Here is a 17,359-nt window from a genome sequence, read left to right on the forward strand (position 1 = left end):
ATATAGGGCAAACCATTACCCTTCCATCTTTCTACCCTCCTCCTCACCCCTCAAAGTAGGAAGAGAGGCTTCACCGTTTGGACCCTAAAAGGGCTCTTAGTTTTTATATTGAGAGGACGAAAGACTTTGGCCTGGAGGACCAGCTGTTTGTGGGGTATATTGGACAGAGGAAGGGCAGAGTAGTCCATAAAAGAATAATCTCCAGGTGGGTCATTCTTTGTATCAAGATTTGCTACTCGTTGGCAAAGAAAGTTCCCCCTGAGGGTATCGGAGCCCATTCCACCAAGGCTAAGTCTGCTACTTCGGCCCTGGCAAGGGGGGTTCCGGTGGTGGATATCTGTAAGGCAGCAACTTGGGTGTCCCTCCACACATTTGCAAAGCATTATTGCTTGGAATCGGAGGGTAGGAGGGACGGCCATTTTGGACGATCTGTATTGCAGGATTTCTTGGTGTAATCAGACAGGCACTGCAGTACTGCTTTGGGACTCTATTCATAAGGTGAGGAATCCACAGGTAGTTGTATCCATCAGAAGAACAAGTTACTTACCTTCGGTAGTGCTTTTTCTGGTGGATACAATAGCCAACTGTGGATTCCTCACATTGGGATCTCTTGCCTCAGTGCAAAGGAGTTCATCCTTCCAATAGACCCTGTGGGAGCCACTGACCTCTCCTTTTTCCTGCTCAGCAGCTTGCTTTCTCAGGCCTTCAAGAGTGGCACAAGTCTTTTGTCCCTGGCACAGCTGTTCCCTTGAGTGTCCCCCTGGCCCCATGAGCTCTACCTTGGTAAGGCCCCGGCTCCATGGACTCATTTCCCTCAGAGGATAGGACATCTTCCTGGGAAGAGAGGCCCTGTTTCATTTGCTGTACAGAAGATGGTCCTCCAGTCCTCTTACCTTTTCTCTTGGAAGTTTGGGCCATTATTCTAGGCTCCAACACTTTTCACCCTGTGCTCTTGTTTTCACACACACCAGTTCAGGGATACCCAGCATGGCTACATGGGTTTTGAGTTCTACCTCAGCCCATGCCGAGGACTCTAAATCATTCCCTATCAAACATTCTACTGGGATTGCAGAAGAGACCACTACCTGTTTCATGCCAGTAATCCCTCCCCATTCTAAAGTCAAAATTGCCATGGGATGGACCTTAGTTTCATTGCTAGCATTGGAGACTGGGTATGTTTCTCCTGCCAAATACTGTCCTGGGGACACCAGTTTCTCTCACCATGGTGACACTGCCACCTGTGTCCACCAGGGCTTCTACCCTTGTCCCATTTATCAAGAGCTGCTGCCTGCATTTTTGCGTGTTAGGCAGCCAGGCAGCTAGTGTGGCTATATCCACCCCACCATCAGTGATTAAAATAGATTCAGTGTGAACCCTGATTTGTTCTGGGCACACTGTTGATCCCACTTAGAGACTGGCTATTCCAGTGCAAACTGGAGTAGAAGTTGTGGGACTTTTCTTGGGACAGGCCTTGTCTCCAGTTTGGTGTTCATGTTGTCTACAGGTGACACCAGGCCTTCTTGGGATCAAAGGTTTTACCCTTCTACCTATTTGTGGATTGTGAAGAGGCTCGGGCCCACCCTCCTGAGCAGGTTTTTGGGGTCCTTGAGAGTTTAGTTTTGTCCTTGGATGTCTCACCACCCTTCCCCTGAGGAGGCTTTGTGACCCCTTTCTTTTGGTCACCCCCTATGGAAGTCTTGGACACCCTTGTCTTGACCCAGTGGTCTGCCTTCTTTCGCAATTCTTTGAGAGAACTTGGACCTAGGTCCACCAGATGCTGATGCAACTTGTCATTGAAGCAGTTACTTAACAGATGTTCTTTCATAAATAAACTATACAGCCCATCATAGTCATGCACTCCACTGCCAGTTATCATCCAACCATGTAGTGTTTTGACTGAATAGTCAACAAAATCAACCCAGGAGTGGCTCGAGGTTTTGTGAGCCCCCCAGAACCTAATTCTGTGCTCCTCAGTTGAGAATCCAAAGCCCTCAATCAGGGTAGCCTTCATGAGGTCATAGGATTCTGCATCCTTACCAGAGAGTGTGAGGAGTCTATCCCTACACATTCCAGTAAACAGTTCCCAAAGTAGAGCTCCCCAGTGAGATCTGTTTAGTTTTCTGGTTGCCCAAGCCCTCTCAAAAGCTGTGAACCATTTGGTGATATCATCACCTTCTTCATATTTTGAAACAATCCCTTTGGGGATTTTTAGGATGTCAATATTCTCTCTGATCCTAGTTATATTGCTGCCACCATTTATGGGTGCTAAACCCGTTTCAACTCTCTCCCTTTCTATAGCAAGGAGCTGTTTCTCCTAAGCTAATCTTTTGGCCATCCTTGCTAAAAGGATGTCCTCCTCATTGAGGCATCCTCAATGTTCCCAGAGGGACTGGACTCCCCTGTGCAAGAACCAGAATCTCTGAGTCTGATTTGTGGAGACAGGGGTCTTGGAACCCTGGTCTCCCTAGTTAGGGTAGGAGGGGGGAGTTCTACCTCCTGATCCCCAACTGCTTCCTCCTCTGAGGGGAGGTCTTCCCCTTCAATGGGATGGTCATTTGTGTACTCTGCCAAGAGCTCCTGGAGCTTGACCTTGGTAGGGTTTGACCCAGTTTTATTTTTGTTAACTTCGTGAGGGACCTTAGCTCTGCCATCCCTTGATGCAGGTAAGGGGTGAGGTTGAGTTCCATCACCATATCCTCTGAGTTACTCATTATATCTCTAAAAGTTGGGATTACTTTTTAGGAATCTAAAACCTACTTCTAGTTCTTAAATCCTAACTTTTACAAAACGTTTAAACTTAAGAAAAGAGATGCTAACAGGGACTTACACAAGGCGCTAGCAGGACTTTAAAACTTTTGGAAAAATAGTAAAAATTCAAAAATCAATTTTCTAATGACAATCAGGTATTGGCTGAGTAGTACAGCAAATGCAAAGTCTTAGACACCACCGCTGATCCAGCAATGTAGGAAGCTGGCTCTGTATATTCTATATCAAAATGAGATCTAGTGTGCACAGAGTCCAGGGGTTCCTCAAGAGGCTCGACAAAGGCAACAATAGATAATACTAATGCTCTATTTCTGGTAGTGTTGTCGAGCATTTAGGTTTATCAGAGGGTAGTGTTAAGCATTTATTGTTCCCAGGAGTAAGTAGCCCATTGACCACTATCCTACACTCCCCTAAACACATGTAAATTCAGTATTTAGGTATCCCCTTGACACCAGGAAATCACGTTTGTGTGCCTAAAGAACAAAAGAGGATAAAAGAAGAGCAGTTACTGCAAGATCTGAGGGCTTAACACAAACTTGGTGCAAAACCCTGCCTAATTGCTGGAACCTCAACAATTGCAAGGACCCGGCTCGTCCAAAAGCACTGCATCCTCTCCATCGACTGGAGGACTGCCAAGCACTTCGACAACCAGCTAGCACCTCTCTTGGAGTGGAGGAGCCATCCCCCTGCAGCTTCAGACACCAACAAGCATCTGCCTGGTCCACCATGTTGCTGTCCATCGGGCCTACTGAGGGAGCAGCACTCAAAATCAATAGATCAATCAATCAGTCAGCATTTTTAAAACCTGGCTTATCACCCAACGGGGCTCAAGGCACTAGCTGGGGGACGTGGGTCAGTTAAAGAGCCATGTCATGAAGTCCTTCCTGAACTGAGCTAGCGATGCTGACTCCCTGAGGTGGAGCAGCATCATGTTCCAGGTCTGCGCGGCAAGGTAGGTGAAGGATCTTCCTCCAGCGGTGTTCTTCAGGATCTTGGGGATGGTAGCGAGGGCCAGTCGTGCTGGGCGGAGTTGCCCGGAGGGGATGTAGAAGGAGAGGTGGTGGTTGAGGCAGGCAGGTCCGACATTGTAGCGGGCCTTGTGTGTATGGGTCAGAGGCTTGAAGGTGGGGCGTTTGCTGACGGGGAGCCAGTGTATGTCTCTTGGGTGGGCAGAGATGTGGCTGTGGCAGGGGTGTCCAGGATCAGTCTAGCAGCTGCGTTCTGTAGTCTCTGTAGTCTTGTTTGGAGTTTTTGGTTGATTCCGGCATAGATTGCGTTGCCGTAGTGGAGTTTCCTGCTGACGAGTGCCTGGGTGACTGTTCTCGTTGTGTCGAAGGGGATTCACTTGAAAATCTTCCGGAGCAGGCGAAGGGTGTGGAAGCATGATGAGAGACGACATTGACTTAGAGGGCCCTGGACAGTGATGAGTCGAGAATAATGCAGAGCTTGTGGGTGTGGTTGGTCAGAGGTGGGGTAGTTCTGAGGCTACTAGGCCACCAGAAGTCGTCCCAGGCAGAAGTGGCAAGCCCCAGGATGAGGATCTCCGTCTTGTCCGAGTTGAGTTTGAGGCAGTTGATCCGCATCCAGTTGGCGACTGCCTTCATTCTGTTGTCAAACTTTGTTTTGGCTATAGATGGTTCGTTAGTGAGGGAGAGAATGTGTCGTCGGCGTATGTGACGGTGTTGAGCCCGTAGTGTCTGACGATCTCGGCTAGCAGGGTCATGTAGATGTTGAAGGGGGTGGGGCTCAGGGAGGAGCTCTGGGGAACTCTGCATTTGGTTTCCGTCGGCCTCGAGGTGAAAGGTGGGAGCATGACTTTCTGGTTTCGGCTGTTAAGGAAGGAGCGGATCCATTTCAGGACTTTGCCTGTGTTGCCGCTCCAGAAGGAGGTCTTTGTTGCTGTAGAAGGTCAGGTCTGCCTCCTGCCAGGTTTGGAGATGCCAGGACCCCCAGGAGCCACCCAGCACCAATACCCTAGGTACCGGAGCATTTGCAGCAACCAAGGCTTGTTGAGTGTTCATTCCGGACACCACCGACAATGGATTTCAGGATCCTCTAGGGTTTCAATGACAGTGGCCCTGCTACCCTATTATTTTCCTGTCTTCAGGTCATCAAAGAATAGTGAGAGCCTTCCACGCAAGCGACCCGGTGGACAAAACACCTCTGCACCCGATCCCCACAGCCCAAGCCTGCCGATGGTGCACGCTTGCCCCAGAGATCTCGAAGAGCTGAGCCCCCTGTTAGGTTCCTCCGGACTGCTCCACAGACCCCACTTGCGGGTTTTTCTTACTACAGAAACTGCTGTTAGTTCTAAGAACCTTGGCCCCTACTTACGTCCCGAAGATAAAACCTGTAATTTGTTTGAAAGTGAGCATAGGGTGAGGCTACAGCCTAAAAACTGTTATTTTAGTATTTTTGTGTACTGTAAAAATTAAAAACTCTGAAAGTACTTACCCGATACCAATGATCTTGGTCTAAAATTCTGTAAAAAAAAAAATCTGTTATCTTTGTAAATCTGTTATCTTTGTAAATCGTTCTCAGGTTTCTTCTTTTATGGCTTTTTGTGTACAAGTGTTTAACACTACCCTCTGATAAGCCTAAACTGCTTGCCACACTACCACAAAAAACGCATTTGATATTAATTTAAGCCATGCAATCCAATAAGAGTAGACTGGACTGTGCATAGTGTAGCCCTACTTTGGTACACTACATAGATTGCCAGCTTCCTACAATAATGGTACAGTGTCACTCGTTTGGTGGGCTGATACTGTTCAGCCGTTTACATTTTCCTCTGCTTTCTTCCTTTCTTTGTAATTTTATTACTATTTCTAGGTTTGTTGCAACAGAAAAATATGAACTGTAGGAAAGTGCCCTCTTTCTTGGCATGTTTACCCCCATTTTCTAATAACACAATAAATGGGTACACTGTTCCAAAGAGAAATAAATCTAGGGGAACTTTAAAGTTCAGGAGCAAGAGCCCTCACACATCCGAAAGGATGTCATGCTTCATCATCGGGTTGCTCCTCGTCAGACTGGCCCTGCAATGTCTGACGGGCTCCCCATTAGGGGGCTCTTTGCCGGAGATCTTTTTATAAGTGGCTGCCGTAGTGATGAACACTCACTAGAAAATTGTAGAGGTCAGACACTATTTCTGGCAGGAGAGTGGTAGGTTAAAATTGGTTCTAAGCCCCACAAGAATCAGTATTATTTAATATGTTCCTAGAGGACCCCCAGCATTGCTACCACCAGTCTTACAGGGTTGTCTGGGCAGCCCAAGCTGCTGCCACCCCTCAGACAGGTTTCTGCCCTCCTGCTGCTTGATCTGATCAAGTCCAGGAAGGTAGAACAAAGGATTTCCTTTGGGAGAGGGAGGTATCACCCTCTCCCTTTGGAAATAGGTCTGACTGGCTTGGGTGGGGTAGCCTCCCCAAGCCACTGGTATGCTTTGAAGGGCACATTTGGTGTCCTCCATGCATAAACCAGTCCACACCGGCTCAGAGACCCAGAATCCCTGCTCTGGCGTGAAACTGGAAAATGGAAAGGGGAGTGACCACTCCCCTGTCCATCACCACCCCAGAGGTGGTGCTTAGAGCGCCTTCAGAGGGTCCTGAACACTTGGAACATCTGAGTGGCCAGGCAGGTGACGTCAGAGTCCCCACCTGATAGGTGCTTACCCGGCTAGGTGACCAATCCCCCTTTCAGGGCTATTTAGGGTCTCTCTCTTGGGTAGGTCCTCAGTTTCGGCTTGCAAGCCTCCAGCAGGATAGCTCTGCAACCTCCACTTCGACTTCTGACCATTGGAACTGCGACTGGACCCTCCAGGAACTGCCAACGCTGCAATCCACGAAGACTCTTAAGCAGCTTTATTTCCACTGCTCCTGCCAGCTTTGCAACATTTCCCCGGCTGCGCATCCTCAGAAGACAGCAACTCTTCAGCCTGCACAAGAAGAAGGAATCTCTCTTGGAGTGGAGAAGTCACTCCTGCATCTGCAGGCACCTGCTGCAACGACGACCGGCTGCGTGGATCTCCCCCCATCTCGAACTGCGTGGATCCTGCTTCACAGGTGGTGGTCCAGAGTAATCCTCTTGGTTCTCTCTGCCAGCTGTCCAACTTTGATGGCGGTAAGCCTTTGCCTTCCCATGCAGGAGAGTACCCCTGTGCACCGCATCTCTTGCAGCTGCCAAGCCTTGTTTGCACCTCCTCCAAGGGATTTTCACACAATGTGTAACTCCAGTCCCCAGCACTCCTTCCTGCGATGCTTAGCCGTCTGCGTGGTTCTCCTGTTGCGTGGGATCCCTTTCTATAGTGCTGCATAGGCTCCTTCTGCAACTTCTATTTCCCCGTCCTGTGGGACTCCTGTGGGTGCTGCCTCTTCTCCTGTGGACTCTCTGTGACACTGAGGATCCCCTGTGACTCCCTCTCCTAGGTTGAGTCCTCCTGGGCCTTGCTGGTCCCTGGCAGCACCACTTTTCCATCAACTGCGAGTTTGCCTTTGCCAAGGCTTGTTGGTGGAATTCCTGCACTGACATCCGTCCGCAATCTTCACTATAGGGTGGGATATCTTCTGCATCCTTCAGGAACTCTTGACCAACTCCTGCAGGTACAGCTGGGTGGGTGGTAGCTTCTACTGCTCCTGAACTCCACTGACACTTTTGGACGTGGTCCCCTCTCTCCACAGGGCTTCTTCTCCAGGAATCCACCGCTGGTTTCTTGCAATCTTGTCTGGGTGTCTTCTTTTCTTCTTTTCCTTCCTTTTGGGTAGCTGGGGAAATTCCAGTGATCTACTCCTGCTTTCCTGGTCGCTGGGGGGGTATTGTGTTACTTAACTCTGTGATTTTTCTAGTACCCCCAGTTCCCCTCTATACATTCCACTTACATAGATGGAGGCCCTGTGCTCACATTCCATTGTTTTAGTATATGGTTTGGGCTCCCCAAGGGGCACTATTGCATATTGCTATTTGCACTGTTTTCTAACCTTTTCTTTGCCTATTGCTGATTACTAGAATACATCTTTAGTGTGTTTACTTACCTCCTAAGGGAGTATTGCCTTTTAAGTAATTTTGGGATTGTGTCACTAAAATAAAGTACCTTTATTTTTGTAGCTCTGTGGTTTCTTTCATGTGTGTAAGTGCTGTGTGACCACAGTGGTATTGCATGAGCTTTGCATGTCTCCTAGATAAGCCTTTACTGCTCATCCACAGCTACCTCTACAGAGCCTGGCTTCTAGACACTGCCTACACTTCACTAAGAGGGGATACCTGGACCTGGTATAAGGTGTAAGTACCTCAAGTACCCACCACACACCAGGCCAGCCGCCTACACAATCACTGACAAAACTAGTTGGTTTTGGCACAATAAAGGCCAGACATGTTGGCTTTGTCAATGCTTGTATATTCATGCTTCAAATTATGGGTTATGGTGGCCTTAGGCGGTAGTGAACATGCACATAATTTGCTGAAACTGGGAAGTGAATGTACTACTAAATAGACAGTGTTTTTAGGCCTATCTACCGTGTTAATCTGCTCATTAATGTGTAAAGTACAGTGGGACTCCAAGCTTGATGACTGGGAATTGATTTAAGCATTCAGCTCTATTAAAGATATCAACCTATGTAACCCATTTCCTCCTCATTGCTATAGCTAGATTTCTGTTGATACACTGATTTAAACATTGGTATTGATTATTACCGTACTATTATGGTAGCTTCCTCTCACTGACAGCTGAAAAGTGCAATTGTCAATGGTTTGATTCCTCTATGAAGTGTTTCCTAAATGTTTTTTGAAAAACGTTTCAGAAGACCATAGTGGCAGCAAGTTGGTCATGTTAGTGGTAATCTGTCTTGAACTATTGTTATAGGTAGCTTATGTTTATATTTTTACTTCTCTTGGGTAATTACCGTTGGTCTTGTGGTTTGATATGTTATAATTTCCAGGACGGTTATTCACAAAGACCTGGGTGCTGTCAGGTTAGAATTCTACATCTGACAAAAAGTATTATGTTTGTTTTTCAGATTCCTTCAGCTAACACTCAAAGTCAAAAAAGTAATGAAGCTGCTACTCTCAATTCTGTCAGTGGTCCGAAAACGACAGCTTTGTCTCCAGCTTTATCTTCCAAGAAGGTTCGCAGCAGGAAAGCCAAATATGAATCCAGAGATCCCCTTGGGTCTAAAGAGCCATCCTGTAGACCTCCTTTGCCACTGCTTGCACAGAGCCAGGAGCTGCTACGCGTACCTCCGCTTCCTCCTCCTGTGATAAATGAAACTAGTGAGCAAAGACTTTTCAAAAATTAGTTGTTTAGCTGTAATCTTAAATAAGCAGAAACATGCTTTCACTTACGTTAAAAGTGAATTTTAATGAACTTGTATTTCTTATTTTCGTAAGTATGTATGTGAGCGTTGTACTGCACTTTTGTGAGCATTCGTCAACCAGCTTTCTGTTCGTTTAGAATGTAGAGATGCTTGATATGGTTCTGATAAGTTGTTTGAGCACATCATGAGCCACACTAAACTGCATGGATAAAAGCCAGGAGAACAAGTGCTTGCATTTTAATTGACCTGATTGATGAGATATCATTTTTGTCATGACCAGTGTCAAGTGCTCTGAGCCTTTTCATTCATTGTGCCTGCTCGCATCTGTCACCTTTGTATCTTTCTTAAGGTGAAACTACATTTCCCTCTTAGGTTTCTTTGGGCAGGAGTGGAAGGAGAATAATTATGTTTTTCCCTGCCACTTTTCGTATCTCATATAAATTTAAATTTCCCATGACTGTTCCAAGCGATTAAATTTTGGATGACAAATTGCATCTATCCGAAGCCATAGCTCAAACACTATTGATGTTGCTTTCATTTAAGGTGATGGGGGTCCAAATTGGCTCTCTGACCACAGATTGGCAAGGTTAACTGTAAAGGTAAAACGCTAGTTCTTGTATTGATTGGGGATTTCAGGTATAGCCAAGCTAATTAGCGGCTCTTTTCTGCAGGTACAATTTTTTGTTTTTCGAGTACAAGAAGGTTAGCGAATGAGAGATAAAATGTTGTTTTTCATTTAGGTTGTTTTTCATTTTGAGGAATATTATTTTATTAATGTAATCCTTGTGGAAGAATTCTGTGCAGCAGTTTACTTGGTTATTTCGTTTAGCTTGCACTCATTTTGAGGAATATAATTTTATTTATGCAGTCCTTGTGAAGGAATTCTGTGCAACAGGTTATTTGGCTGTTTGTGTTTTGAGCCCAATAAGTACGTAATTGGTGTATTTATTTATATGCAGTCTACCAACAAAGCAGTATCCTTTCTAAAAGGAAAAATGAATGTTTTTGGGTGTGAAAGGGATTTCTTGCAGTGGTAATGGAACAGTCAACGCAAATAGCAAGCAGTGTGGCAATTGGAAACTGGTAATTTTTTCAATGTCTTGAGACCTGGAAGGCCCGCTTTCCTTTGCTTTCTTTCTATACACTGTTATATATTTTTTAAGAGAATTAAAAAAACTTAAATGAAGAATACTTCAAGATTTAAACTTAAAGCCATGATAAAAATGCTTGTTCTTACTTTGTTCTGTGACATAGTATAACTAAAACATTCAGAGGGTACAAAAAACAATTTCTTTTTTTGGGTGGTCTCAATGTAATTTCACTTTTTCTTGTTGTTTATTTCCCAGTAAACTACAAGAGTGTATCCTGTAGACATTGTATTTTTGTTTGAATACCAATTTGCTAGGAACCCACCCATGAGACACCATATGGTTATTTGACTTATACTTCCTGTTGAGTGTCAAGTTTTCTTTCTGTTGAATTGTCAAGTCTTCTACAATTTGTATGTGGAACTTATCCAAATTAGGTGAAAGAACGTCAGTGTTTTAACAAACAACAGAACTACACAGCATAATGCAGTTAATCGTCATTCTGTTTGCCTTCTATCTGGCACATGCAAAACATGAATTTTTTGTAGTGGGTCTTTCTTTAATTAGTCGCATTGTGTCAACAAAAACACTAATCTTCCATTTTCATGAAATAGGAATTGTCGCCCTGTAATATTACCCCTCTTGCCTTTTAGTTTGCCGAAAAGGCCTCTTATATGCAGTTGTCCTATGTGGAATAATTGAAATGAGCGCGCATCCTAATATAATGTCCCCAAAACAGTTATTTTCATATATATGTACCTCAGTTACATTAAATTATCCCCTTAAATTGTTTGATATGCGTTACAGAAACATCCTAAATTTATATTGGCACAAGTATATCTATGCTTCTGTGATTTAAACCACAGATGCCTAAAGCAAGTCATTTAAGTTTTTACTTAATTTATTTGGACTAGAAGAGCACCTCTGCAGAGCTGTATGGAAATCTTACCCAATCTCTCTTGCTGTAGAGGTGCATTAATCTGTTTTATTTAGATTCCAGGGTGACAAATTATAACATGAACAGAAATATACATTGTATCAATTTACTAAGATTGGTCTGTAACATATAAAGCAGCTGTTTCTGATCTGTTTTTTTTTTTTTTTTACGCTTGCTATGATAGCTCAGCGTCTTTGTATTCAGTAAAAAAATGTTTGAGAATCTATGCACAAACTGTGGCTGGAGCAAGATGTCTGAAAGCATGAAACCCTTACTATTGACAAGTGCATAAAAAATGGCTTTGCCAATTGTTTCACTTGTGTCATAATCTAGTGTTTAGTTCATGTCCTTGTTAACACATTCACGTTCTGTAAAAAAAAAAAAAAAAAAAAAGGAAAAACATTCAGGTCTTATATTTTCATTCTTCTTGCTTTTTTTAATGTCATCTTGTGAATAAAAGTTATTTATATTCACAAATCTGTGTTTTAATATGTAAAATCATTTATGTAACTTATTGAGGGAGAGACTTGAGTGCTTAATCAATATACATCACTTCTAGATCTTAATGCACGAGGACATTAGTGTATTCCTTTTGTATAAACATTGAAAGATCTTTTCTTTTAGGTACTCCACAGCCAATGAATCTTTCTAGGTCCTTGGGTCGCAACCATAGAAGAAGACGTTCACGTCGTTTAGACACCTCTTTATTGCAAGATGATTCATTAGGAAAAAATGCTTCACCCTCTTCGGTAATTGGTGGAAAAGAGTTAATCTCCAACCCTCAAAGTCAACGAGAGCTTTCTGTGCCAGAGGGTAATATGTTCTTTTAATAAAGGGAAAAATGGGAAAGAACATTGCATCACCAAAATGGATGTGAAGTTCAGAACTTGCAGAGGTTTATTTTTCTTTACTGTTAAGCAGTCTCTTTCTGGACTAAATATGTTCGGTGATACTTTATGGATTGTTGGCATATTTGCTGTATTGAATAATCATACAATGCCCTTCAGGGCTTAAAACTGCAAAACAAATGCTGTTTGTGAAAACCTTGTAAATCTTTGACCAATTTTTGGGGTATTTTGCACTGACCCATACAAATTACTGGTGTGCCTATATTGCCATATTTAGTTCCTTTGTGTTTCTGATCTTACGTATTTAAGAATTAATTTCATGGTGTGTGCAGAAGTTAAATATGTTTCCTTTACACACTGCCTGACATTACAAATCACATCTTAGCATATTTTAATTACTTATTGTTTATATTTCATTATCCACACTGTTAACACTTCTGCTTAACCTCTCATGTCCATGCAGATAACCTCATGCAAACTGTGATTACACTACAGGCACTTACAAATTCTCCTTGCACTAGATATCTGATAGAGACATTTAGCAGCAGATTCCTTACTTTAAAATCCCCCCAGGCACGAGACTAGATCTGGAACTTTTTTCCCATAGCATGTCTGCGTGTCGGAAGATGACGTCCTGCCACTCTGTATTGATGTCATCCACTGGATATGACGTCGACTAAGTCCATATAACGCCACCGCCATCAGTTCCTTCTTTTCCACGCTTATAACGTGGATCCTGTAATGGTTTCTTAGGCTGTTTTTGGCCTACTTAAACGTTTTGTTGATGATTCAGTGTGCTTTTTTCATTCTCTGTCTCAGGTGTTCAAGCCCTGTGGGTCCTGTGGCCGAGAAATGTCAGCCTCAGACCCCACTCTATTTGTATATGGTGCCTGGGCAAGTACCATGACTCAGTGCAGTGCGATGCCTGTCATCACCATCGGCTGAAGGCCCTTGAGGAACGACGTATGAAGCTTCTGGCAGCACGGTTGTCGCAGACTTCTCAGGTTTCCCGTCGACCTTGGTGGCCTGCTTGCACTATGGTCCGTTCGTGGGCATGTTCCAGGAGTCGTTCTCATGGTCGTCATTCTCCATTGACTTCATGCAGTAAGTCACAAAGCAAGCGGTCGAAGTCTATGGCATCCTCTTACCTCCCCACATATGGCCTCCCATCACTCCGCGGTCGAGGAGATGATGGCCGAGTCCACCCCACTTTCCCCCCTTCCCTTGGGCTGGAGTGACTCTGATCCAGATAAAAGAATATTATGATTCCTCTTAAAATCTTTAGGTCTTCACCTGGAGCGCTTTTGAGCCCCAAGAAGATGCAAGGTTTGGCTTCAGTTTGACCCTCTGCTTCCGTTATCGAAGCTGTTACAGCACCGGTGCACAGCCCTTTGGGGTTTCTGCCTTCGGCCTCTGTATCAGATCAGCCGACTCCAGCAACACCGATCGAAGTCATGCCTCTCTCCCCTTCCGAGGTCAAGTTGTCACCTTTTTGGCGGCGGTTGATGTCAGGTATGGTGCCAATCATTGTCTCTGACACACTCCTCCGGTTTCTGGGAAGTCCCCTCTGTCCATCGAAGGGGCGTGGTTTTGAAAGTACTGGGGATGAGTTGGGGGTTTTCCCACGATGCTCAGCCTCCTACGGAGGACAGCTGGCTGACTGTCCTAGGGGCAGCTAGTGGCTTGTACCCTTGTCCAGCCTTGGGCCTCCTTCCACCCCCACAGCCTTGCTATGGACGCAAGTTCTTCTCTAGCTGACATGCTGAGGCGAGTCGCCATGGTTTTGGATCTGACACTTCCCTGTATGGAATTTACTACTGATCCTCTGATTAGTGTCCTCCATCATAGCCAACCAGGGGTTGAGCCGGTACTTCCTTACAATAAAGCCCTACATGACATTTTGTTAGGGGCTTGGGCTAAGCCTGAAGCAGGTGCCCCTGTTGATCGAGCTATATCTCACAAGCACCGACCTGCCCCTGGTGATCCGGCCTGCCTCTTCTGGCATCCTACTTCTTGCAGTTTGGTGGTACAGGCTGCTTCCAGCTCAAGTGATGTCAACTCTCTTCCTCATGTTTCATCCAACAGAGATTTCAGGTAACTTGATGCTTGTAGCAGACGTATTTTCTCCTCTGCTACTTCTGCTCTGCGCTCTCTTAATACGTCTTAGGTTCTTGGACGTTTTCCCCGTTCATTGTGGGACTCACTGTAACGCATTTTACCATCACTGTTGTACAATACTCTGAATTAGAAACTCTGAAACTCCATGGGAGTCTTAGTATATTACTTATCTTCTGATAAAGAGAGTTTATTTAAGTAGTCCTCTTCTTAATCATGGTTATTATATACAAGCGTCTCCTATACTTTTATGTGGTATTTCTGTGACATTATTTTTCATTTCTAGGTGTTCATCAACTGTGGGATGTTCCATTGATGGGATTATACTGCACTGAGGGTGTCTGTTTCATGATTCCTTCTTGTATTTTCAAATGAGGTAGCTTTTGGGCCTACATTATTAGTTTACGTGGGTTTTACTTTTACCCCCATACTATTACTTATGATTAATAGTAAAAGTTCTCTAGTTTTGCTAAATGTTGTACATTATAAACCAGAAAGTTATCATCTTGTGAGCCTTAAGACATTATGGACCTCAGTGCGACCCTGGCCGTCTAATGACTGCCATGGTCGTGGTGGCAGGCAGACCGCCTCCCACAAAGCGGTCCAAGTGCCATATACGACCGCAGCGGTAGCGCAGCGGTTGAAATACCCGATTACGACTTCATGTCAGTCTGGCGGTCTTAATTCGCCAGGGCAGCGCTGCAAGGAGTGCTGCCCTTGGGGTTACAACCCCCTTCTCCGCCAGCGGTTTCATGGCGGTAGCACTAGCATGGGCAGTGCAAGCCCCCCCACCCCTCCCTACACCCCGGCCACCAACCCACCCCCCGCCAGCACCGTCGTAATGTACTTTGAAGGCAGTGAACATTGCGATGGGTGCTGGTGCACCCTATGCACTACAGCATTGCTGCCGGTTCTGTCATTAGTTGGAGACAATGCTGTAGGCCATTTCCTGCTGGGTCAGCGCCTGCTGACAAAGTTGGAAACTCGTAATGGCCCGGTGGGGAGGCTGCCATACTGGCGGCAACCTACGGGTCGGTACTGTGACGGACGGGCTTTTCTGTCCACTGAAGTCATAATGTGGCCTTAATGTTTTGGACTTAGAAGTTTTGTCTTATAGCCATTGCAGTTTGGTTGACTATTACACCTTCGTGTAGACATTTGTTGGTTTATACATGTTCTTTGAACGTTATTCTTTCATTTTCCTGGGATCATGTCATGCTATCATAGGTCTCCATTGAGACGTAGTCTCATTATAGATTCTATTCACTCTATTATACAGAGTGCCTACTATTCTATTCACTCTATTATACAGAGTGCCTACTATTCTTGACTCTTTAGGGGTTGTTCTGACACTTCTGCATTAGTACTTAAGATTTCCTTCTTTTCTGAAGGAATTTACCCTCTAATAGCGTACTTTTTTGTTCTCTGTGAGGATGTTCGTATATGCTGTACAAAAGAAGACTAGGTGTTTACCTTATAAATTCTAGTTTGGGTTTACACCTTGTTGAGTGTTGTCCCTAAATAGAATATACAAATTGATGTTTATTTTATACATCAGTTGGATTAGTCTTTTAATAGTTTTTTTTTTTTTAACACATTTTTTTTGGTTTACTTATAGAAGACCTTTTCCAGTTCATCTGTAAATGGATCTATAATTATATAATAGGGCAAGGTACTAACCTTGGTTCTTTTTCTTACTTACTATCTTATTAAACTTTATACTACTATTGCTTGATGGTGGTGTCTCAGGCAATTTGCATTAATCTGATGATTGGGATGGCTGTGGGCTTGCCTAAGTGGTATAATGCACACTATAGTTTTTATACTGTTATGACAGTATTGTCTGACTGATTGCTTGGATTTATTTTTATATCTATATTTAATAATTTTCTGTTGTTAGTACATAGGCGTTTATTTATTTTTCTCCCATGTTTGTATATATTATAGGGACATCCTAGAGGTGTATATATATTATCTCTAGTTGATTTTCCTAAGAAAGAGACTGCTTCTATGACAATAATTGCTATTGTTGTCTCTGACTTTTTAAATAGAGCATTCTTTATGATTTATCCACAGGAGATGGACCGTTCTATGTTTTTTCTTTTTTTTTTCTTTTTTTGAGCAGATCTGGCTGGGATAGACTTTCATATAGCAAAAAAGTATTGCTCAGTGGCATGGCATGCTGATCTGTGTGTCACTAGCATTGAACTTGCAGACTGGCTCTGGACAAAATAGCAAATACATTTATATTTATATTGTCATTGGCAAAATGTCCTGCTGTCATGAGTAACATTATCCCCATGTTTTTAATGTCCTTATGACTTTTATTATTGTGGTCATTTCCACAGTTCTTATAGGGTGAGCAAACATGGATTTTGATCTAATTAAGGGTGCGAATAGTTTTATATTCATATTGTTGGTTGACTTTTGACACCGATTGGTCATACTAACTTGGATAATTCTATTCCTATGCTTTTTAATGTCTTATTACTTTACTTGCCTGTGATTCCTTCCACAGGTTTTTATGTTGCAGAGTACTTTTTTCTCCCTTACATTATGGGTGTCCGGTCTCTTTATCTTGTTACAAACCAGTTTTGTTCTAGTGAGAGACTTTTAATGGTCTCAGTTCGCAGACCCGCCTGCGGGGATGGTATGTCTTTGGTATCTGATTCTAAAATAAGGAATCCATGGTTGGTTGTCTCTATCAGACGAATAAGTTACTTACCTTCGGTAACGAATTATCTGGTAGAGACAGGATCTAGCCAGAGATTGCTTAATGACTCTCCCTTCCTCCCCGCTCTTCGACGGGGTCTTTTGTCTCATAGATTTCAATTTGATTATTGATATCCTGAATTAAGAATTCAATGATTAATTGACACTAGGGTGGTTTTCTTTTAGTTCACGGTTTCAATAGGCAGTTTCTTTGTGAAGCTTTACTTTTTGAGTGTGAAAAATAGTCACAGAAGTAACAGACATCAGCGAAGGGGTTACATGGACTTGGTCAACGTCACATCCACTGGATGACGTTGATACAGAGTTGTGCGACACCCTCTTCCACCTCACAGACGTGCTATAGGGAAAAGCCTTGTGCCTGGGGAGCGTTTTAAAGTAAAGAATCTGCAGCTAGACCCTTTCTTTACCAGATAATGCGTTACTGTATGTAAGTAACTTTATGGTCTCTTAAATACTTTGCCTTTTAAAACCACCTTTTGTAAGTTTGAATCCCTCTCAAGCAATCATCACAGTTAATATTTCTGTGCCTGGTTATTAAGTGTATCCAGCAGTAATTCCTATGTT

At 43.8% G+C, this 17,359-nt stretch overlaps 1 protein-coding gene across 4 annotated transcripts in view; it reads left to right on the forward strand.

Moving 5' to 3' along the window:
• The window catches only part of PHF20L1 (PHD finger protein 20 like 1), a 764,530-nt gene that overhangs the window by 236,595 nt on the left and 510,576 nt on the right, over positions 1 to 17,359 (forward strand). For all 4 annotated transcript variants that reach the window (XM_069220776.1, XM_069220778.1, XM_069220775.1 and 1 more), the window contains 2 exons: positions 8,778 to 9,030; positions 11,724 to 11,912. In XM_069220776.1, the coding sequence (XP_069076877.1) occupies positions 8,778 to 9,030; positions 11,724 to 11,912 (442 nt within the window). The remainder of the gene's footprint in view (positions 1 to 8,777; positions 9,031 to 11,723; positions 11,913 to 17,359) is intronic.

The sequence above is a fragment of the Pleurodeles waltl genome, chromosome 2_2 (genome assembly GCF_031143425.1).
Source record: "Pleurodeles waltl isolate 20211129_DDA chromosome 2_2, aPleWal1.hap1.20221129, whole genome shotgun sequence".
NCBI classification, from domain to species: Eukaryota; Metazoa; Chordata; class Amphibia; order Caudata; family Salamandridae; genus Pleurodeles; species Pleurodeles waltl.